The 23,772-nt window shown below is 31.6% G+C and overlaps 1 protein-coding gene across 1 annotated transcript in view; it reads left to right on the forward strand.

Moving 5' to 3' along the window:
- LOC139489310 (zinc finger ZZ-type and EF-hand domain-containing protein 1-like) overlaps positions 1–23,772 on the forward strand; it is a 118,287-nt gene that overhangs the window by 4,266 nt on the left and 90,249 nt on the right. Inside the window, exons 3-24 of the mRNA XM_071275593.1 lie at positions 934–1,015; positions 2,083–2,164; positions 2,954–3,025; positions 3,293–3,437; positions 3,699–3,763; positions 4,307–4,430; positions 4,759–4,867; positions 8,169–8,234; positions 8,874–9,020; positions 9,338–9,390; positions 9,760–9,838; positions 10,880–11,011; positions 11,827–11,943; positions 15,742–15,848; positions 17,577–17,657; positions 19,439–19,546; positions 20,077–20,165; positions 21,024–21,079; positions 21,818–21,910; positions 22,222–22,284; positions 23,074–23,116; positions 23,433–23,549. Coding sequence (XP_071131694.1) covers positions 934–1,015; positions 2,083–2,164; positions 2,954–3,025; positions 3,293–3,437; positions 3,699–3,763; positions 4,307–4,430; positions 4,759–4,867; positions 8,169–8,234; positions 8,874–9,020; positions 9,338–9,390; positions 9,760–9,838; positions 10,880–11,011; positions 11,827–11,943; positions 15,742–15,848; positions 17,577–17,657; positions 19,439–19,546; positions 20,077–20,165; positions 21,024–21,079; positions 21,818–21,910; positions 22,222–22,284; positions 23,074–23,116; positions 23,433–23,549 — 2,030 coding nt within the window. The remainder of the gene's footprint in view (positions 1–933; positions 1,016–2,082; positions 2,165–2,953; positions 3,026–3,292; positions 3,438–3,698; positions 3,764–4,306; positions 4,431–4,758; positions 4,868–8,168; positions 8,235–8,873; positions 9,021–9,337; positions 9,391–9,759; positions 9,839–10,879; positions 11,012–11,826; positions 11,944–15,741; positions 15,849–17,576; positions 17,658–19,438; positions 19,547–20,076; positions 20,166–21,023; positions 21,080–21,817; positions 21,911–22,221; positions 22,285–23,073; positions 23,117–23,432; positions 23,550–23,772) is intronic.

A 23,772-nucleotide genomic window follows, 5' to 3' on the forward strand; every position in this document is an offset into this window, starting at 1 on the left:
TCAGTGACCACTTGAAAAAAAAATCAGATTTTTTGTTATGTTAAATTCTCTCTTACTTTAAGTAATAGGATAACTATATTTGGTATGTGCGTACCTTGCAAGATCCTCATGACCGTCAGACAGTTTTCACTTGACCTCGACCTCATTTCATGGATCAGTGAACAAGGTTAAGTTTTGGTGGTCAAGTCCATATCTCATATACTATAAGCAATAGGTCTACTATATTCGGTGTATTGAAGGACTGTAAGGTGTACATGTCCAACTGGCAGGTGTCATCTGACCTTAACCTCATTTTCATGGTTCAGTGATTATAGTTTAGTTTTTGTGTGTTGTTCTGATTTTCTTATACTATATGCAATAGGTCTACTATATTTGGTGTATGGAATGATTGTAAGGTGTACATGTCTAGCTGGCAGGTGTCATATGACCTCATTTTCATGGTTCAGTGGTCAAAGTTTAGTTTTGAGTTTTGGTCTTTTTTTCTAATACTATATGCATCAGGTCAACTATATTTGGTGTATGGAAATATTTTATGATCTTTATGTCAGTCGCACAGATTTTATTTGACCTTGACCTCATTTTCACAGTTTATTGCTCTGTGTTAGGTTTTGTGTTTTGGTCTGTTTTTCTTAAACAATAAGCAATAGGTCAACTAAATTTGTTGTATGGAAGAATTGTTAGCTGTACATGCCTGTCTGGCATGGTTCTTCTGACCTCGACTTCATTTTCATGGCTCATTGGTCAATGTTTTATTTTCTTGGTTAATGTTAAGTTTGTGTAACTGAACTTTGTAATAAAGCTTTATTTAGGACTATCAACATAATTTCAATGAATAGTAAAGAAAGCGAGACATTTCAGCATGTGCACTCTTGTCTAGTGTAAGTCCAAGTACTCAATAGACAAAAACACACTATAATACATTTATAATTTCAGGAGACAAGGAGACTCCAGCAGTTAGAGATTTAAATGAGTTGTTTGATCACTCAGCATTGAGGAATCTTGTCTCAAAATTCAAGTAAGATAAAATTTCTATTAATGAAACAAAATTGCTGGATCAGTTTAATTTTCAAGTTTTAAGTTCCTCTTTTAGAAAGTCATAAATCATGTTTAAATGTCAGTGTAGAGGATTAGAGGTCATGGATTTTGATAATTTAAAATTTAAAGGTTTCCTTCTACAAAATTAATGGTCCTCATGGTCTAAGGATGTCTTATCCAAGGGTAGAAAATTCTCAATCAAATGTTATGAATCTTATGCACAGTGCTAATTACCACAAAAAAAACAGATCAAGTTTGAAATTTGGTTGCATCACTTTAACTGTTCTAGAGTGATACCCAAGTTATGTTAACCCTTTCCTCCCTGGATTTTTTATTAACACTTGATTCGCATAGAATGTTTTTCAGTAAAAAAAAATCATGAGGTTTAAGTGTTAATGCATTGTGAAAACAAATATTTCAGCAATGAAATTCAAGTCAGATATTCTCATGAATCCCCTTTTCATATTGGATGAAAAAAATGCTAAATTTTTTGTTTCTGTTCTCTATTTATTTTGCCTCAACCAAATGTTATGAAAAACTTATAAACAAAGCTATAAACACTTAACTCAGATCAAGTACAAATTTGGGTAGAGTCACTTTTACCATTATTGAGTTATTGCCCATTATAACGTAATAAGTTAGCTGGGGCATTCCCCATTTATTTAATCTGAAAATAGTCTTGAAAATTAATCTGGAAAAATTGCTAGATCCAATCCTATAGATGAAAGACAGTGTGAATTAACCCAACAGAAAAATGTGTTTTCAAAATATGGCTGTAAGGGTTTAATAATTGTTCAAAAACCTTTTTAAACTTAGTAAAATGTTCCTGAAATTAGTCAGTTTGGGCACAAATCTTAAGAACAGTCGTAATAATTTAAATGATCACAATCCTTTTATATCCATTATAAAGAACTTAAAGCAAAAGTACCTTTTTTCCAGGCATTGTTAAGACATTTAGAAAAGGAACATATAACTCTTTAATACATTTTACTTCCACGACAGACAATTATTTCTTCATTTCCATTAACATTGTATCTACTGTTTTAGGGAAGAAATAACAGAGAATGTATTACAGCAGTATAGAACACAGATTCTACGATGGTTGGATGATAAAGATAGCAAACAGGAGGTTTGTTTGCAGTTTACACACACACACACACACAGATATATTTATATACATATATATACATAAGTACGTCTGAGCCAGTGACAACTCTACAACAGATTTATCCATCGGATCACCAGCAGTGATGGTTATACATGACTGTGTACATTATGTATATACAACGCGTCTAAACATTAACCCAACAATGTTAGATCTGTAAATTTGCTTTCGCAGATCTAACATTGTTGGGTTGATGTTTAGACGAGTTGTATATATATGCATACACTTGCAAACAAACACAAACACTGGCAAATGCAGAAAAAATAATAGAACATTAAATAAACTAATACAACTCACAGATTCTACACTGGTTGGATGATATTAACAGTAAATGGGATGTTTATTTACACACTCTCAGAAATATAATCACAAACATGTCACATGTACACTAATACAAACACATGCAGAAGAAATAGTGATTTTTTTTTTACACTTATACAGCACTCAGATTTTCATTTTATAGAAGATAAAGGTGGTTATGATTTTGATAAATCTGATATAATTTTATTTCTGGTAGAAATTTTTCATCTATAATATTGACTACCAGGAATGGAAAAATGTCAAGTTCCTCTGATTTTGATTTTTATAAAGACTGGCTATAAATCATGTTCCCATGTTTCATAAATTAAGAAAAACTTTAGAGGAAAGCAATTTTTAGGATTGAATATTGAAGTCAAATTTTTTTTAGGATTGAATATTGAAGTCAAGTTTTTTTTAGAATTTATCCAATTAATTACTTTCTTACTATTTCAGGAAACAATATCCATTGCCCAGTTTTGTGATTGGTTGATGACGAAAAGTGTGTCCAGGGATGATGCTATTAAGGTAAGATTATAACATGGACAATAGCTGTCCCTGTAAAAGGTTATCTAAAATTGATAAAACAACAAGAAAGTCACATTTTGAAAGTTTTCAGAACTGAAAATAATCTACCTGATATTCAGATTTCAATAATGTATGCAACACAGTCTTGAAAAGAACTCAGGGCGAAATATTGAAGTAAATGCTATTTTATTTCCAATGCACTGCCTTTGAAGCAACTGCAGCCTTATGATAGAGTGACTATTGTAGTCTGCTCTTAATTAATTGTAGACTTTCCAGCAGTTTGACACAGATGGCAGTGGTGTGGTAGAAACTTCAACAATGATAGAAACAGTCAAGTCTATGAGTGGTCCTAACTTACAGGGAGAATTAGGACGGAGTATTCGTATGATGCAGGCTTGTTCTCTTACACCAGGTAAATATCATATGTAATATAAATCACAGCTTTATTTGCTTAATTTTATTTTATATTTTGGGTAACATTGGTAATCAGGATAAGATAACATAAAGTGTTTTTAAGATAATGCTACAAGCTTGTTCATAAAATGTATGCACAGTTATAAGAACTCTAAACAATGCAGGTTACATCTCTATCCATCTGTGATGATATTTCTTTGCTTGTGCAGTTAAATGCTGAAAGTACTAAACATTTTTAAAATAATACTGCTTATTTCAGGTTTTGTGGATGTGTATGCTGGAGATAAAAATGCTGTTAAACAACATGCAGAAAAAATACTCAAGGTTTGTAAATTTCCTCTCTAACATAGAGTAGAGAAACAATACATGTATACTCAAAGACCAGCTGATGATGAACTGACATGGGACAGACAATTATTAATGCAAGATTTAAGCACTTTATAGATACCTTCAAAATCTTTACTAAGCATTGCCTTCAAATTGTTCTCAGCAGTTGTGTGGTTTAGAGATGGCTTTTTACCATTGAATCTAGATATCTGAACTGAAAACAGCCTTTGTAGACCCGCAACTAACATGAAACAGGTCAATCATCAATACATGCAGATGAATAAGGGAGTCATTTTGGAATAGGATCAACTATTTTCAACAACTGTTTTTTCATGCACATTGCTATATGCGCTTCATTAACCAACACTTACTTAAAATTGTTTTTGATTTTTTTCAGTCTATTATATGGTAAAGTGTATTATTGTATTTTTTCACAATAAAATTGTAAACAATTATTTACATGCAAGCTATTGTATAGAATTGTTGTTTTTATTTTAATTATATTAATGTTTAAATTTGTGTATTTTGCTTTGTTTTCAGTATTTATTACGTAACAGATGTCCGAGTTCTTTTCTACCATTCCCTCTACTGAATGGCTTCAATAACACAGCCAACATGAGAGCATCGGTTCTCAAACATGTCTTCAAAAATATTAAGGAAAGCGGTAAGTTTCTGTATGTTTTGTTCTTTTCATTTCATTTACTTTGAATTTAAAATTCATGCTTGTATTTATTAAATGTAAATCTGCAACACCTTTTAAGATAAAATTATATTGATAAAAGTAGACTATGTTTCATGCCACTTCCTCTACATTAGAATGATGTTATATTTCCCCAGTATAATGATTTTGAGAAATATATACAGATCAATATATTATTTTTTTTTAATAATATTTTGATTAGTCCCTTTGCAAGATTAACACCATTCTTTTATTCTTGCAACTATGGTTGGAAGTTTTAACTGACTGTATTATATTTTGCCACATATTTTAGGTCCTTCTTTCACTCAAGAAGGTGTATTGGGATCTGGAGAAGAGTTAAGAACAATCAGTCCCTGTCATAGTAATATTGAAGTCTCATCTAATTCATCAGAATCGTACAGGTAATTTTCCTATATACAATCTTTAAAAAGTAAGTTTTAGATATAGAAGATTGTGATATTTTTGAAACATGTTAAGCCTTTTCAAAAGAGGCATGTGCAGCTTGATTGAAAAAGATTTCAACAGCTTGATAGTGCTGAAATTCTATTTATCTGTCAGACTTGTACTTCCAGTTTTCTGATACTTTGAATTACAAGTGCAGTATGCTAAGAATGACATTGTGAACTTGAGGTAATCACTTTGAGTGATCAGATTGGAGGAAGATCACCAAACTTTATCTGATTTGTGAACTTGAGGTAATCACTTTGAGTGATCAGATTGGAGGAAGATCACCAAACTTAATCTGATTTGTTCATGGATAGTATGTTCATACATAGGACATTATTTTTATGCCCCTTTTATGAGCATTATGTTTTATGGTCTGTGCGTCCCTCTGTTTGTTCGTTTGTTCAATCATCTGTTCGTCTGTCCGACCGTTCGTCCGTCCTTCTGTCCTGCTTCAGGTTTAAGTTTTTGGTTGAGGTAGTTTTTATGAAGTTGAAGTCTAATCAACTTGAAACTTAGTACATATGTTCACTATGATATGATCTTTCTAATTTTAATGCCAAATTAGAGATTTTCCCCCATTTTCATTGTCCACTGAACACAGAAAATGATAGTGTGGATGGGGCATACATGTACTGGGGACACATTCTTGTCTTTTATACTTGTCGAAGATACCTTAATTAAACTGATGGTAGATGGCCTGGTAGCGTGCATGATGACTCACACTTAAATTTGTCATTTACAGGACAATGTTGTTGTCTTATCTTGACTAACTCCCATTATACCATATGCATGCATAAGTGTACCCAACTCAAATGACTTGAACTTAAGTAACAACTATTCAGAGAGGCCATTAGATTAGCTTACACTTGTGGTTTCAGTGGATGTTATAAACACCCACACTTCCGACTGTCAAAAGTAGATTGTCGTTTTTGGAAAATGACGCAGTCATTGTTCCATAACTGCCGACCTGAACTTCATTACATTGCTCTGCCTACCGCGCTTGGTTTCGTATTTCCTATTTTCCAAACAAACTGGAACCTGCTTGTGTTATCATTATGCATCGTTGTGTAGTATTAAACCAGCCAGGACCCAGTTTACACTGGTTTTTGCTTGTATTCCACTACACTCGAACAAAGTGTTGTAGTTTGACGGGAACCAGTTTTAGAATTTGTAAACTACAAAACGTAATCGGTTATTGTTCATTCCGTTTTGGTGTTTCATACCGACTTATATGGTTTGAATAAGCTTAAGACCATTTAAACATTAATGTGATAGGTATATTAAAGATTGTTTTACAAAAGGATTGAACTGTTATACTTTCAAAGTCGTACTATAGGGATATCTGTCATATACGGATTTCCACTCTCACCGGTTAATTTCTTCTTTTACACGTGCTTTGGAAACTTCCTGTTTAATCGCAAGTTTTAAAATTGTTTTTGAGTGAATTAAACTTATTTTAACAATCATGAAGCGTTCCAGAATCATTTTAAAGCAGTTTCTTCTTCTCTTTGATGATGGAAAATAGGTTTTCTCAAGAAAATACCGCAAACGATCGCAGAGGAATTGAAACGTACAAGTCAAGTCGGCACCTGGTTAAATTGGCATCTAGTCAAATCGGCACCTATTCGACGTCAATTCGGCATCCAATAATATTTGATATAATATTTTCTATTCAATTAATTAATTACTGTTACCAAGTACATAGTGAATATGTTGTTGTGTATTTCGGTAAACCACGAAACGAAAGTGAATATGTAGTGTATAAAGGTAAACAACGAAGTCCTTACCAAAGCTGTTGTTTTAACAATTAGACAAAACTATGAGTCCCTTTCAATAAATCAAACTTTCATGCCAAATAATTAGCAAATTTAAGGTGTTTGTTTTTCAGTAAAGTTTAAACAGCATTAAACCAACAATCCTGTAAAATGCTCAACTGGTTAAAATAATGCAGAAAAATACACAATATCTCATGTATTAGTCCAAATAATTATGACGTCTGGCAAGGCTATTTTATTATTTTTCTGGGACGCCTTCCTACGACGTTCAGGTGCCAATTTAACTAGGTGCCAGTTTGACTAGAATTCTTTGACAAATGTTTGAAACTATCTGAGTTTCATTAGACCTTTGATAGCAGTAACAAAAAGATTATTTACTTAATATTTTGTGGGAGAAGGGGGTTCAGACTGTGTGGCATCAGGTCTGTTTGTGCCCAATACATTTTCGCACCCTACACGTTCGCACATTCACACTCTACTCATTCACGCCCAATTTTAATTCAAATTCAAGTTGAATAATTGGAAAATTATGGTTGTTGTTTTAAATTGCTTTGGTGTAAATACTGAATGTATTTATAGCTTGGTATGAGTAAAACATTGAAGATTTTAAAGGAAAAAACACAAAAGATAATTGTTTTTAACAGCTTGGTCCCATTGATCTGAAACAACGAAACAATAAAACATAGAAACCAAAATATAGCAATCCACTAATATAACCAAAACATGATAAAATTTATTCAACACGCAGAAACAAACATAGTCAGAATCTCACTTCATTTTGAAACAAGTCAATGAAACAAGTTATAGCAATACACTAACCAAAACATGATTAAAAGTTATTCAACACAAAATAAAACGTTGACAAAATACCACTTTATTTAGAAAGGATTATTATTATTTTTAGCAATACCTTATCCAAAACATAATTAAGATTTATTCAACACAAAAAAAAAATTGCTGTCTCACTTTATTTTGAGACAATGACAACAATTATACTTATAAGAAAACACTTGCTTACATAGTTATTAAACACAAAACCAATTAAGATTGGGTGTGAACATGTAGGGTGTGAAAGTGAAAGGGGTGAAAATGAGTGGGCGCAAACGTGAATGGAAGCGAACGGACTCAGATTCAGACTATGTACCAGTGAGAAATATACAAGCCTTTCTACGGTATTTATTTGTACAATTCAGCTAGTCTTGACCTATTCATTTGTCTTAAAAAACCAGCCAGTTGTCACCTTCACTTCACACACACACACATATACGAATATCAATTATATGCTTACGATACATGTTGCATTGTTAAACTAATTACGGTATGTGAAAATCAAGACTTGCATAAAAACTATCCCAATATTAGAGACAGTGGCGTCATTTTTCTTCAGAGGTTTCAGCTCTTTGATTAAATCTTATCAATGGATGGATATCAAAATTATACATGAAGCCAACAATTGATTTATTACTATGTATGATTGCAGGTTAACCAATGGTGACCCTAACACATACTGGCAGTCAGATGGTACAGCTAGGTCACACTGGATAAGGTAGGGTAGTATGAAGGGTTTAGTCTTTGATACAAATTTATAAAACAATCAAACATTTGACTGTTGTACCTTCTTTTAAATAGGTTTGTAATTTGGGTCACATGTTTATTATACAGCTCTTTTGTATAATGATGACCTTATAATTTAAAAAAAAATGTAAATCTAACAACAGAATTTTATAATCTTCCTAATAACAAGAGAAATAGTAAATAAAATGTTATTAGTATTGTAAGAGTCCAATGCTTGGATTTTAAATAAAACTTTTAAAAAAACCACCACCTTTTCTTCTGACAGCAATGGCAGTCTCTTAGAAAATGTTTCTAATCATTAACTAACCCATAGCTTTTATATTGCTAAATATGATATATTGGATAATTTGTACTTAACACCTTTTGAAGATCACTACAGTAGCAAGGTCAGATAATAATGCATCCAATCTTCAACACATTGTAATTAACCTTGCTAATGCTAATCATTGAAAATCCCTGAAAAATTTAAATTACATCAAGATTTGCAAAGGAAAACTGGACTGCAGCAGAATGATTAAAACACCTACAGTCCAGTCACTATGTATAGACACATTGTTTCATATTGTTTTATTCCTCAATGTCTATTATTTGGACTTTTCCTGTATTACAGATTACATACGAAAACAAATGTTGTGATAAAGACTTTATCAGTAGCAGTGGCCTCCTCTGACTCTAGTTATATGCCAGAACTTATACATATTGTTGCTGGGAAAAACTTCAGGAGCCTTAGACAACTCAAAGAAATAAGAATTCCGAGGTAAACTTATATCGAAAATGGAAATATTTCATAAACCATTTGAGCCATTTTATTAGTAATGGAATTTTGGAATATGTTTTGGTAAGGAATAATAAAAAAATTGTTGCTAAAAAACATAGATAAATAACTTCATTAGTGAAATACTCCTCTCTTTAAAGAGACCTAATAACAAGATTAATTTGCAAATGGTTTAAGACAGAATAAATTTGAAATGATGAAAAATAAATATCTTATTTTAGGATACATAAATGTGGACAATATATTTCTAACCTTAAACAGTTTGAATTGCACATAATAATTATGTAATTATATTTCAGTCATGTGACAGGTGATGTTGTCTTGTTGAAGAACTGTAAGATTTATTACCCAAGTAAGTAAAAAGATGATTTTCATATACCTCCTAACAGTTTGATAGCAAATGTTGTAGTCAAAGGGAAGTAACTAGACAAAAAAAACCAATGTTATGTCAGAAATCTCACACAACATATTTGTGTATAAAACCAAGAAATATATTCCTGTACTTATTGAATAAATTGATGGGCAAATATTTTTAAAACCAATTAATGTGCTTTAAGTGCTTTAAGTTACCAATGTATTTCTTTTATCACTAGCTATGAATTGGTATGACAAATAACTACATATTGTGAAAGATAGAAATATAACAGAAATCAATTAAAACAATTATAATGTGTTATATTTTTTTGTGTGCTCTTCATCTGACACATGGTTTTCTTTGCAGTTATACAGATAAACATAAAGAGATGTAGAAATGATGGCTGTGATACCAGGATTCATGGGATAAAGACTGTGGGGTACAAGTAAGTTTGATAGAAAAGGATAGGAAATCTTTTAATTATGTTGCTTATTGTACACAAAGGAGTAGGTCCCGTAAGGGCTGATTTTGGCCTCAAATTCATGTTCATCTGACGAAAGATTTTGGACACTTTTTAAACACTTAAGTGTCTATTTCAATTGATTTGATTAGTTTTTGTTAAAGTTTTTAACTGATTTAGTCATTGAAAACGCTCCGATTCAAGCTTAAATGTGGAAAATTTAGAAATATGCCAAAAAACGTCACTTTTTAGATGGTTTTTGTCAAAAATGAAAGTGGCCGCATCCGTGTTCATCCTCAACCTTTATATATGTTATGTATTATCATCAAATACAACTTACATTTCAATATTATGAATGAACACGAATGCGGCCACTTTCATTTAAGACGGAAACCGTCTAAAATTTAACTAAAATGCTAAAATTGTGTAGATTTCAGTAATTAAGCATGACTTAATGATGCTAGTACCCGATATGTGTACATTGTATTGTCAAAAACAGCCTATATTTATATAGCAGAAGCATTATACTTTCCAATAAATAGCTAAAAGATAACAATTTCATAATTTTGTAAAACTGCTATATTTTGGGGCCAAAAAGGAGTCCTACTGAACCAACTCCTTTTAATAAATCATATGCAGTATACAAATTGCCTAATTCTTAAAAATATCTGAAGCTTAATACAAATTTAGCTTTCTTAAGAACAACACAATAAGTATGGCTTTTATCACCCTAGTAAACAGTTTTTGCTCCTCCCCTAAATGTGCTTGGCAAAAAGCAGCAATTTTTTTTTAAACATTTGGTTCATCTCCCTAACTCAAGATGACAATGATATTGCAAGACATCTTCATGATAGTACAAAGTACAAAAAATATAACTAAATGATCTCATAGGTCTTTGTAAAGATATATGTATAAATGAATTAACAAATCATAAATATTCATTATCTTTGAATAAAAATGTAATGACTTAGCAGACAAAACATTAACTGATTCTCATAAAATTCATAACTGTCTGATGTTTTATAGAGTAATGAAAGAATTAGGTATAAATGTTGGAGATGCCGCAGCTGTTTGGTACATACAGATCCTAGCCTCTACTGTTACCATGACTCTACCACTCAATCCACAACTCAGACCAATGGTACTCGAACACACAAGGTAAATTATACTTAGTATAACATAATGTATAGGACTCTACCACTCAATCCAAAACTCTGACCAATGGTACTAGAACATACAAGGTAAATTATACACTCTGCAGGCCACATATTAGGTACTTAAAACATGTAGTCTAAATACATTGGCAATAAGTCCACAGCTTCAGGAAATAAACATGCACAGATCTTAGTTAAAATAGATATCAATACAATACCACTCAATTCACAACTTTAGTAAATATATTGGATCAGACAAGGTTAGTATTACATACAGGTTCTAAAAACCTCAATTACCTTAACTCAACATTTTAATCACTAACTTTTACCAATGTTTCTGAAACATCCAATATAACCTTTATACAGACCTAAGCAACTAGAAACATGATGATATTACCAGTGAAACCAGCAATCTGACCATTTATACTGTTATTCATCTGAATGCCTGCAACAATAGTTATTTTGACACAAGAACTCATTCTACAATTTTAACTATTGATATTTTAAATTACCAGAAAACTTAATCATAGAGACTTCGGTTGCAATTTTTATTCAGTTTTAAACCTTTAATCCACACCAAAAAATATCTTTGAATTTTAAAGTTTGTACAGAAATAAGCCTCAGATAGTCTGTAACGATACACTCTTTGAAGTTGATACATTGTTGAAATGCTTTAAAAGTTTTAGACTTCTTGTAATCATAAACATGTTACCAAGACGACTTAGTTCAGTCAAACAAATTGTATGCTTGAACTGCACGTATTTGAAACACATGTCTTTGTTCATAATTTTATAGGATGTAATTTTTTCTTTATTTCAGGAGAGCTTTAGATAACATACCACCATTGTCATTGTGTCCTGCCAGTACAGAGAGACCAAAGTTTCTCTCTAAATATGTTCTACAGGAGGTAGAGAAGTTTGTCACAGATATAGCTCTGTAAGTTTGGAAAACTTTATGCATTATATGTTATGATGAAACTTGTGAGCCGACCAATTATGGGTTATTTTCTATGAACGGGTTACAAAGGTTTATCGGAGAACCAACGTCCAAAATTATGTCATTTAACTTTCAAATCTTACTGAGACATGTGATAACTGATGAATCATTGTTATGTTTTTATCTTTTTATTTGAATTGTTTGAAATTCATCATTTTCAACATTTTAAACATTTGCCACATTGCTTTATTTTATACTTAATTATATGAAGTTCAATTTTGGTAGATGAGCTGTTATCTGAAAAATAATATAACATTTTTTTCTCAATTTATAGTATTATAATTCTTACTTATTAAGGGAATACGATACAGTAGCAGGGGCAGATAATAACGTTGTCGAAACTTGTCATGTTGTTTCCGTGACGTTGTTAATCAGAACGTTGTGATTTCGCGATGTTTCTAATAAGAACGATTACATTTTGCGACGTCGCTTTAGATGTATTCACATTTGCGGAAAATTCATTGATGTCATAAACCCGGTTGGGCGGATTTGAAAAAAGTACCTGCTAAAAAAATTGTCCATATCACAAGAATTGTTATATTTATTCATTATTAATTAAAGTTAAGAAGTAAACAGTATTAACTTGAAATGAGAAAAAAAATCAAATCCACATACAAAATTTTATATGTGTTTTATTTCATATAGGAAATGAATAAAAGATATGTAAATAATAATACGTCGCTGAGACAGAAACCCAACTACACAAAAAGCCCAATAAGTAATTTAGGTATCAACGTACTGGCTTGATAAATATTTAGTATCTACACTATTTGGCAAACTATAAATCGTACGGAGAATTTCACTGATAAATTTAACAGACTATCAACGAAATGACAAAATAACATAATAAATAAAGAAAACGACTCATACTGATTCTGACTTTGAATAGGTACATTCTTGAAAACGTTAAACGGCAATTTAGAATTTAACCAAGTGTATGTGTATGAAGAAGAACTGTCAGTTAAAAAGAAACAGTCATAAGCACGGTATTATAGAACAAAGCATCCATTGATGTGCTAAGTATATCCTTATGTACATATTGAGAGAAAAAAATGGCACTCAGGAATTAGGTATCTGACAAACCAGGGAAGTGTTCACACGTTGCAGCTCATGATGTTAAGCTGCTGACCAAAGACAACAAATATGAAGTTACTCTGTGAGGTAGTATCTTAGATAAGAAAAAAATATTTCTTGGACCACCGGACGGACGGACAAACAATGTGGTTGCACCTACCCCTATATTGGAGGTATTATTCAGAAAAGTAAGGGAACGACCATTTCAAAGTTAGAAAGGGAGGGGGTAATGTTTTTCCCCATAAAGAAATGTTGTGGTCAAGCAGGTGACAAAATTAATTAAAATTCTGAATCCAGATGTTTCCTGTTCCTTAGGCTATAATGTCCAATTTGTTCAATTTTGAAAAAAAAATTGATTGATAGAGTCGAAAAAACGAAAACTGAAAAAAAAATGTTTTAATAAATGGTTGCTCTCTACGTCATTAATTATATGTACCATAATAAAAGAGAATACCCCGAAAACAAGCTTAGGTAACTTATCTAATGATACAGAATCATGCAATTTCATGCTCTAATACCGACGACTGTACTTCCAATAAAATGTTAAACTACACCGTAATGGACTATGTTGAATAATTACGACATAAATTTGTTCAAGACTGCTCTAAATATTCACTTTTTATATATGTTCAGAGTAGTGCCTAAGTTGACCCGATTTAATGTGGGTATGGTTATGTTTTCATATAATGCCTATAGAGTAGGCCGTTAGTTTTTCTTATTTGAATCGTTTCACATTTTCATATCGGTGATTTTTAAAGCTGAATAATTACATTAGATGTATGATGTATGTTTCATTATAATACTTTATTCTCATTGGCTAACTGCACATTATGTGTTATTCCGTAAGCAGTTGCATTGCTCAATACAACTTTTCATTCATGATAACACGTGGTCCAACAATAAAGTGCACAGGTGAATTAAATAAAAAAATATGTAAAATACGTGTTTTCATGATCATAGCTAAAAATGTAATTATAAGTATTGAATGCTTCTTTTTGTAACTTTATATGGTTGTAAAAGCGTTGACCGTGCGCACATTTTTAGAATGAAGCTTCATACAAAATGTGCTTCGGTCAACGCTTTTACACTCCAATAAATTTACAAAAAGAAGCATTCAATTCTTAACTAATCGGTTTGGCTTTTGTTTTTGTTTTGTTGCAGGCCGTATAGTGACCTTTACTTCATTTATCTTCATCATTTGTCCTGATTATAATGTTTTCACGTTGTGTCATGTCGGGGCCTTTTGAATTATTAAAACTATTATACTCAGCTGTGTTGTCTACATGAATTGTAGGACTTATGCACATTTTTTTTTTATCAGATTTCACTTTTTTGTTTTCAAACGTTTTTTTTCTAAAAGTAATTTACTAGAATACTTTTTGTCTAGCCTTCGATTTTAGTCGAAAAAGCGAGACATAGCGATCCTACATGCCGTCGTCGTCGGCGTCGTCGGATGCATCCACAAATATTCACTCTGTTGTTAAAAGTTTTTGAAATTTTAATAACTTTTTAAACTAACCTGGATTTGTACCAAAGCTTGTGTATGATCAATGGATAGTATCTAGAAAGAAATTTTGTTACATTTTGTACCTGTTTTTCCGTATTTTACTGATAATTTGACTTTTTTTCTGCTTTTTTGTTGAGTCTGCTATTAATAGCAAAAGTAGGCGAGACACTGGGTTCCGCGGAGCCCTTATACGAATTTTTCTATCCAAGTATCATAACAATTCATAAAGGTTTGGCAAATATTTATGCTATATTACGGATAACCACTATATTACGGATAAATTTTGATGATTAATATCATGGCTTTCGAAAAAAAATCTTGGCTATACCACTGAACTTGACAGCGTAGTTGTGACCGGCAGGAAAGTTATCATGACGTTGTTGCGATTAAAACTTATTTTAACGTAGTTTAGCGCCTTATTGGCAAACGTCCCGTTTGCCATTAAAAATCAATGTTTATTGCTTTTATTGAAAAAACAAGCACATGGACCCCCAGTTTTTTCTTTTGCAATCAATTAAGTAATGTTAAAAGAATACTTCGCCAAAATTTAAAGGAAAAATCAACGATCAAATTTTTTCTGCACCTCTGAATAGAATCACAAATGTTGTCAATTTCTTTATTTCACTAATAGTAATATAAATTCAGAAAATAACAATTTAGTTTAACCTTAAATTTGTTACATTATGTTGATGCCATAGATCTAGGGATCATTTCACAAAAAACCTGGTTAAGTTATGACTGTTCGTTCAAAAGTATTGTTACTTTCCGTAAAAGTCCTTATTTATGGAATTTCTGGGTTTTTACCTCAAATATGCAAATTTCAAACCAAATTATCTGAAAAAGTAAGTCATGAAGGTATATTTTTCTTTGGATATTTCGAAAGTACACATTAAAATTGACCTTGTACCAAACTTTCAAGAAAAAATCAGCGAGGGATCTCTACTGTATCGTATGCCCTTAAGTTATTACAGCTGTTAATTAATTTTTATACAGGTGTGGACAGAAATGAAATTTATGTTTGATAATATAATGTATGATAATATAATAACATCTACTGTTTTGTTAACTTGAAAAATATATCTGCACTCTAAAATTAAGTCTAGTGCAGAATTGTTTACCTTGGATTTTTTTTCTGATTTACAATAATTTTATTGTAGTAGCAATGATGGAGAAGTTGTTCAGGAAGGATTACATATGCTCCTATCCTTCAATCTAGCCAGAGGAAATGTGGGTGGAATACTGAGGACCTTAAAGCTTCTTCAAGGTGACTATAATTATTGTCATTCAGCATTTAAATATACCTTATCGTTATTTCAGAAACTGTAATTTCTTGACTGCGAATATTACTACACTTGAACTATTGACATCGTATCATAATCACTTTTTGTCGAGCCTGCAACTTTTGTTGCAGAAAGCTTGACATAGGGATAGTGATCCGGCGGCGGCGGCTACGGCGGCGGGGGTGTTAGCTTACTTCTTAAAAGCTTTATATTTTAGAAGAGGCTTCATACTTTGTATATAGATGCCTCATGTTACGAAGTTTCCGTCAGTCACATGTCCAATGTCCTTGACCTCATTTTCATGGTTCAGTGACCACTTGAAAAAAAAGTTCAAATTTTTTGTAATGTTGAATTCTCTCTTATTATAAGTAATAGGATAACTATATTTGATATGTGCGTACCTTGCAAGGTCCTTATGTCTGTCAGACAGTTTTCATTTGACCTCGACCTCATTTCATGGATCAGTGAACAAGGTTAAGTTTTGGTGGTCAAGTCCATATCTCAGATACTATAAGCAATAGGGCTAGTATATTCAGTGTATGGAAGGACTGTAAGGTGTACATCTCCAACTGGCAGGTGTCATCTGACCTTGACCTCATTTTCATGGTTCAGTGGTTATAGTTAAATTTTTGCGTTTTGGTCTGTTTTTCTCATACTATATGCAATAGGTCTACTATATTTGTTGTATGGAACGATTGTAAGGTGTACATGTCTATCGGGCAGATGTCATGTGACCTTGACCTCATTTTCATGGTTCAGTGGTCAAAGTTAAATTTTTGTGTTTTGGTCTGTTTTTCTCATACTATATGCAATAGGTCTACTATATTTGTTGTATTGAACGATTGTAAGTTGTACATGTCTAAAGGGCAGATGTCATGTGACCTTGACCTCATTTTCATGGTTAAGTGGTCAAAGTTAAGTTTTTGAGTTTTGGTCTTTTTATCTAATACTACATGCCATAGGTCAACTATATTTGGTGTATGGAAATATTTTATGATCTTCATGTTAGTCGCACAGGTTTTATTTGACCGTGACATCATTTTCACGGTTCATTGCACAGTGTTAAGGTTTTGTGTTTTGGTCTATTTTTCTTAAACTATAAGTAATCGGTCAACTATATATGTTGTATAGAAGCATTGTTAGCTGTACATGTCTGCCTGGCATGGTTCATCTGACCTTGACCTCATTTTCAAGGTTCATTGGTCTATGTTTAGTTATCTTGGTTAATGTTAAGTTTATGTGACAATTGTTATAAAGCTTAGCTTTATACTTAGGACTATCAACATAATATCAATGATTAGTATAGAAGGCGAGACATTTCAACGTGTGCACTCTTGTTCCTTATTTCATCTGACATTTTCTCTTGTGACGTCAATTTATGTGAAAGTCTGCTAGTGCCAGTACTTTCAGACAAATAGTGAAAAGGTGTATAAAACAATTAGTAAAATACGCTTTTATGTAGTTTAAAGTTCATGAATCTGGATTTAGTTTTTAAAAAATTAGTTCAGGATGTGTTTGTCAGCAGAAAGGATTATACAAGTGAAATAAATTCTGTTGTTATGTTATGTAATATGCACATTCAGCTGAATTCTAGATATACTTAATTAAAAAAGTTATGCTTGCACTTGAACGTCTTTTTGTAAAATAATAATAAAATAGTTTTATAATTTATCTATGTCAATTTTCCATTGTCATGTTGAATTAATTTTCAGAATTCCCAGAAACAAATTTGCCATGTTCAGAATTATTGAGAAAGATGTTACAGGCCAGAGATTCATGTTGGGAAAAATCAGGTTTGTATTTTTGTCATTACACATGTCTTATGCTAAATATGAAAGGGACTTTTTATATCTGAAATTCTGAACAAGACAATATTGTCATTTTGAACCATGAACTCTATGTTTCTTGTGAATAAATGTCTATTTTGACCAATTGGGTTTGTAAATGTTAATGTTCCATTAAAAAGGATTGACTAATATAGATATGTTTGACTTTCTCATACTTGTTTGTTTATTCATTAACTTAAAACAACATGAACAATATTGGTCTTGGAAGAAAAGGGTTGATAATGGGGCCTGAAAAAGCCCCTTTATACTGAAAACATACCTATAAGATTAAGTCACTAGAAGCAAGTTTTTCAACTGAACAATACTTATAACTGTTCATAATAAATGTGTAAATACAGTAATAATATTATGCACTGAGCAGATTCAAGAAAATTGTTGAGCATCTATAAATATTTAGGGTGTAACAGGGATCTCCATGGCCTGTTTAACGATGGCGCCCCGCCATCGTTCAAATGTCTTGCGCCATCGTCAAATGACTTGCGCCATCGTTCAAATGTCTTGCGCCATCGTTAAATGACTTGCACCACCGTTCAAAACTGTGATCGTTTATTATAGCCTGACGCCATTTTTTTAGCAATTATAATCAAATGCATGTAATTGCATAACCTTCAGGCTTTCTTTATAGTATAATCCAGTTCTAACGCCTGAGGGATATCCGGATTAAGATCACTAATCACTTGTACCTGAGCTTGTACAGGTAGATCAACAAAGCAGACAGGAGAATATTATCTGAAGATAGACGATTCATTTGTCGAATTATTTAATTAAGTTTCCGCAAATGCTTATGATAATTCAGATTAAATAAATAAATTAATAGTCCAGTTACAAAGTTTAGGAACAAGTAGAACACGTGCTTTTATTTTGACTTACGCAATCAGCATCCCCCTTTTTAAGAAGTACAAAATCAGACGTAAAACAGTAATTATTATTTCATCTAAAATAACGCGAGTACTGATGTATTGTAACGATAATATAGAATTACTTTAAAAGTTAAAAATTAAAAACTTTTAATATTTCCTGTAAATAAATATCGTATCATAATTCCGAATTCATTTCGTAGTTTACAATCAATTTGATACATCCGCGTTTCCGGTTTCTATTCAGACTCGAAAGATGCATGTTGCATAGCATCGATTTGCTAGATAAAGTCATTAAAAACCTTTTCATTTGACAACGTTCGCTTTACAAATCTTTTTAACCTTTTACATAACCCATACGACTTGTTTTGTCGTTGCTGCAAACCAGACATACCGGTAATGGGTTTATGAATTCTGTTATGTCCGTGAAAAATAAGCTCCACATGAATTTTAACCCCCATAACAATTACCAAAAATAACAAGAAAACTACATTGGGACCTTCATGATAGCTATTGGTCATTCTTGACTAAGGGAAAGGGAGGGGGCATGAGGGCTTGGCCTTTGAAGGGTTACAAACGGCATATTATTGAAAATATATATACTTCTATATAGTATTTATAATGAAAATTCAAATAAATATAATTTAAATAAGCAATGAATTAGCATGTTCACCTATCCTTATGTGGAGGGATGAAATATTTTCGATCGCGCTACGCTGTACGGCGTAGATACGGTTAATGATGGTGAAAGTTCCTCCATCGTTCAATTTTCATCCATGGAGATCCCTGGGTGTAATAAAGGTTACTTAAGAATAAAAACAGGAAAGTTGTATACAGACTTATTTTGAAATGTGACTTAATTATAAACAGGGCACCAGTTACCAGTGACAATACTTGGTACTGATGGAGGAAAATCTGATGACAATTCAGGACCAGAAAATCTACTCAATCACACATGGACTTCATTGCCTGTAGAAGGTAATATTAACATGGATGATTACTGATTGTGGCATTCACCAATCAGGAGTGATCATGGCATTATCAAATGAAATGAAACTGCAAACAAAATTATAATAACAACAGCCAATAAATTCTTAGGAATTTTCCTTTAAAAAAAAAATCACCTATAATTGTTTTTGGTTTGTTTTAAAATAGAAAAAAAGTACAAACGAAAAAATCTTGAAAAGCAAATGATGTCTTCAAGCATCAAACCAAATTATGCCAATTATGAATTAAGTCATAGCATAATGGTTGAGTATTGAAGCTTATTAAATTTCTTGTTGTTAGGTTTGTTTTAAAACCATTCAAAACTGTATTAAAAGTGAAATTGTAGCGACCATTATTACAAAAAATATAAGGAGTATTCATTGTGTATGATGTAAAGATAGACAATAAATGGATGCTTGAAACAATTTTGAATGCATTAAAAAAGACACAGACTATTTTCAAAATAAAACTGTAACAGAGAAAATGACAACTTTTTTATCACTTGTTTGTTTTTATTTTAGCATTTTATACAACAGAGGATGGAAAAACAAAGTGTAATATTATCTTTAAAAGTACAGAGTTTATACAGATAACTAGGATCAGACTGAAGGTATAAATAAAATAGAATTACTGTAAACCAACTTATTTTTGTGAGCGATCTATTTTTCGCGACTTTTAGGAGTAGAAAAATAATGCAAATACTGTATAAATCATTGTGAATATGTAAAACTTGGATCTTTAATTAATAAACTACATCAAGTAAATAAAGATAGCTGCAAAGTTGACTTGAAAGTGTAAAACACAAAATAAAGTATCTCATTTGAATTGTTTTACATTGTCTTATCGGGGCCTTTTATAGCTCACTATGCAGTATGGGCTTTGCTCATTGTTGAAGGCTGTACAGTGACCTATAGTTGTTAATGTCTGTGTCATTTTGGTCTTTTGTGGATAGTTGTCTCATTGGCAATCATACCACATCTTCTTTTTTATATTCTCAGCGAAAATAAGTTTGTTTACAGAATAATGAAAACCATAAATGTTAGTTGTTATTTAATTCTTTACTTAGAGAAATATCTCCAAAATCAATTATTAAAGTTTGAGAATCATTTGGACATGTTCAGTGTTTTCTTGTATCAACATAATCAGTCTTCACCCCAAGTCACAAGCTTTTAAACACAGACAAAATTATTTTCTGTAAGAATTCAAATACAGGTCATATATTTAACCTTTAAAAATCTTTATAATAAAAAACACTGTTTTGTCTGAAATAATGTATACAGTCACATATATTTGATCAGGGGAAAAAGGATTAGATGGATCAATTTGGACTACCATAAGTCTAGGCTTACAACTTATTTTGAAAAAAAATATAGCCTAGTTGTGCAGAAAAAACTGCATTCTCATATTATAGGTATTAAAGTAGAATTATCTTTTTTTTATAAATCTTTATGCTATTTATTATTTTCAGAATGCACAAGGCAGTAAGGGAGTTAGAAGAGGACTTTTATTTGTTTATAGGGACAGGTACATTACTTAATTTTGTATAAATTGTACTTTTCAATTTTTATGACTAGCTCACAAAAAGGTAGTTTTATGAATGGAGTTATTTATATTTCAACAGATTTTTTTTTAATAAGTACTTTGATTCAACCAGCCTTCATTAGAGATTTATATGATATAAAGACAGAGATGTAGTAAGATTATTTTTTGTCACAAGGCATTGTATAGATATCCAGACAGTTTACAAGCAGAATAAAATGAAATATAAAAGATCAAAGAAAAACATTTTGATATGAGTTTCTATGGAAACTTAACATAGTATTTATTTAAGATTGAATGCTTCTTTTTGTAACTTCATTGGGGTGTAAAAGCATTGACAAAAGTACATTTTGTATTATGCACTTCATTTTAAAAATGTGCACGGTCAGCGCTTTTACAACCCTATGAAGTTACAAAAAGAAGCATTCAATACTTATGATTACATGTTTAGCTATGATCATGAAAACATGATTTTTATCAAATTGTTATTTAATTTACCTGTGCACTTTATTGTGGGACCTTGTGTCATCATGAATGATACATTTTATTGTGTAATGCAGTTGATTAAGGAATAACGCGAGGTTGCAGTGTAGCCAATCAGAATTACATATTATAATGAAACATACATCTAATGTAAGTATTTAAATAGAATTAAATAGCCTTGAAGTTGAATTTAAATAATTGTTTCATGATTAATTTTATTTTTACAAATACTTTCTTCAGCACTGAGAAATTCAATATGGAAGAACATGCCAAAAGATTTGAGAGTTATGATGACTGGGGCAAAATGGAGTATGATTTTAGTGTACAAGTCAGGTTGGTCCTAATCTTTGTCAATAAAATCTCAAAAAGGAAGCTGTACAACTATGATTTTATTATTGAATATCACTAATGTGTTTTGGTATTTGTAAAACAAATAATTTAGTTTTTACTTTCTAGGCTCCTGAATATGTTCATTATTGGGTTTTGCATCCTTGCTTTTGTTTCTTTAGGATACAGAATGCCTTTTCACTTTTTCTGAAAAAATTTATATAGAAATATCTCAACTTGTTTATTTTATAATTGCACATAGCAAGTTAATGTTCTAGTTTTACAATCATTTTTTTTATTTTGCACTTATTTTACAGAGGAGCTGGAATAGCAGGTAAACCAGACAATCCTGTGGCTTATTTTACATTTGAAGATGATTGGTAAGATATCAGTTAGGAATCAAATGTTTTATTTAGAATGGACGTAATATCAACAGTTAACTTGAAGTACATTTGAATAAAATTATCTGTTTTTTGTTTGTTAATGAGCCATCCTTCAACAGCAACAAAAAAGAAAAGGGGGGGGGGGGGGGGCCTTGTTGGCCGAGTGATCTAAGTAGTTACTACTGTAATCACTAGCCAGTCAACACTGAGGTTGTGAGTTCGAACCCCACTCATGCGGGTCCACTGAACTCCAATCTTAATTAACTAGGATTGTCAGTTTTCCTACCGAAGGTCGGTTGTTTTCTCCAGGCACTCAGGCTTCCTCCACTAATAAAAACTGGCCCCCATGGAATAGCCTAAAAGCTGTGCTTAAAAGTGGCGTTAAATCACCAAAAAAATCAAATCAAATCAACAAAAGAAATAACATCTCTGAGCACTTACACATCCTCCACAGCCACAAAATACATTAAACACCAATCAATCAAAAATAACATACCAAATTCAGAGGGCAACATGCAGACTTCAACAATAGACAGATATCTACTGTAAATTCAGAAATTATCGCATGCATTTATTATTACGATTTTGTCATTTTGGACTAAAATGCGATTTTATTTTTTGCAATATTGAGAGAAAAACTTTAATTCATATAAAAAAAATCAATTATTGAATGTATACATAACCACCACAAAAGAATGTTCACATTGATTGAAACAGTTAAAAATACCAATTTACTGGTACACGTAGTTGGTTTGTGTATTTTTATTGACATTTTCCTCATTGCAGCAATGAAATAGACATCCCTGTTACTTGGCATCCAGTTGGCCAGGTAAGTCTAGATCTGCACATGTCTATTAAAGACACATATTCATAGTAGGATTTTTATAATATACTATACAACATAAAAATGTTTCCACTAAAATTTCTTGTCTCTTGCAATCCACTTCAAAGTTTTCTGCTGTTTTTTTTTCTAATTTTTCAATACATTGATTTGATATATATTGCAATCAGAATACTAGTAGAATTTTAAGAGCTTTAGCCTTGTTAATTTAAAAAAATATAATTTCCTGGAGTCTAATTTTCAATATCATTACTATATGTATGAAATGTCATAAATTGACTTTTGTATTTTATAAATGTTTTAGTATATCTTGATAAAGCTGTTAGAACCAAGACAAGAGAAGGAAACTAAGTTGTCAGTAGCTGGGGTCAGGTTTTATGGCTTTCCTAGAAAACAAGTCTTAATAGATGAGGAAGTGTCTGTAAGTTTTTATAGCAGTCAAGTGCATGCCTACTTTCCATACAGATAGTCAACTTTTTCAGAATCCTTGTGACAAGATATATTGAAAAGTCTAATGGCAGATCAAAATTTTATGAATCTCATATAATTATAGATTATAGTTAATTTTCTGGCTTGAGCCTGTATGGCGTAAGTGAGAAAAGCAATGCAGTTGAGATAACCAATGAAAGTCTGTTTTTCGCTAT

The sequence above is a fragment of the Mytilus edulis genome, chromosome 9 (genome assembly GCF_963676685.1).
Source record: "Mytilus edulis chromosome 9, xbMytEdul2.2, whole genome shotgun sequence".
Lineage (NCBI taxonomy): Eukaryota > Metazoa > Mollusca > Bivalvia > Mytilida > Mytilidae > Mytilus > Mytilus edulis.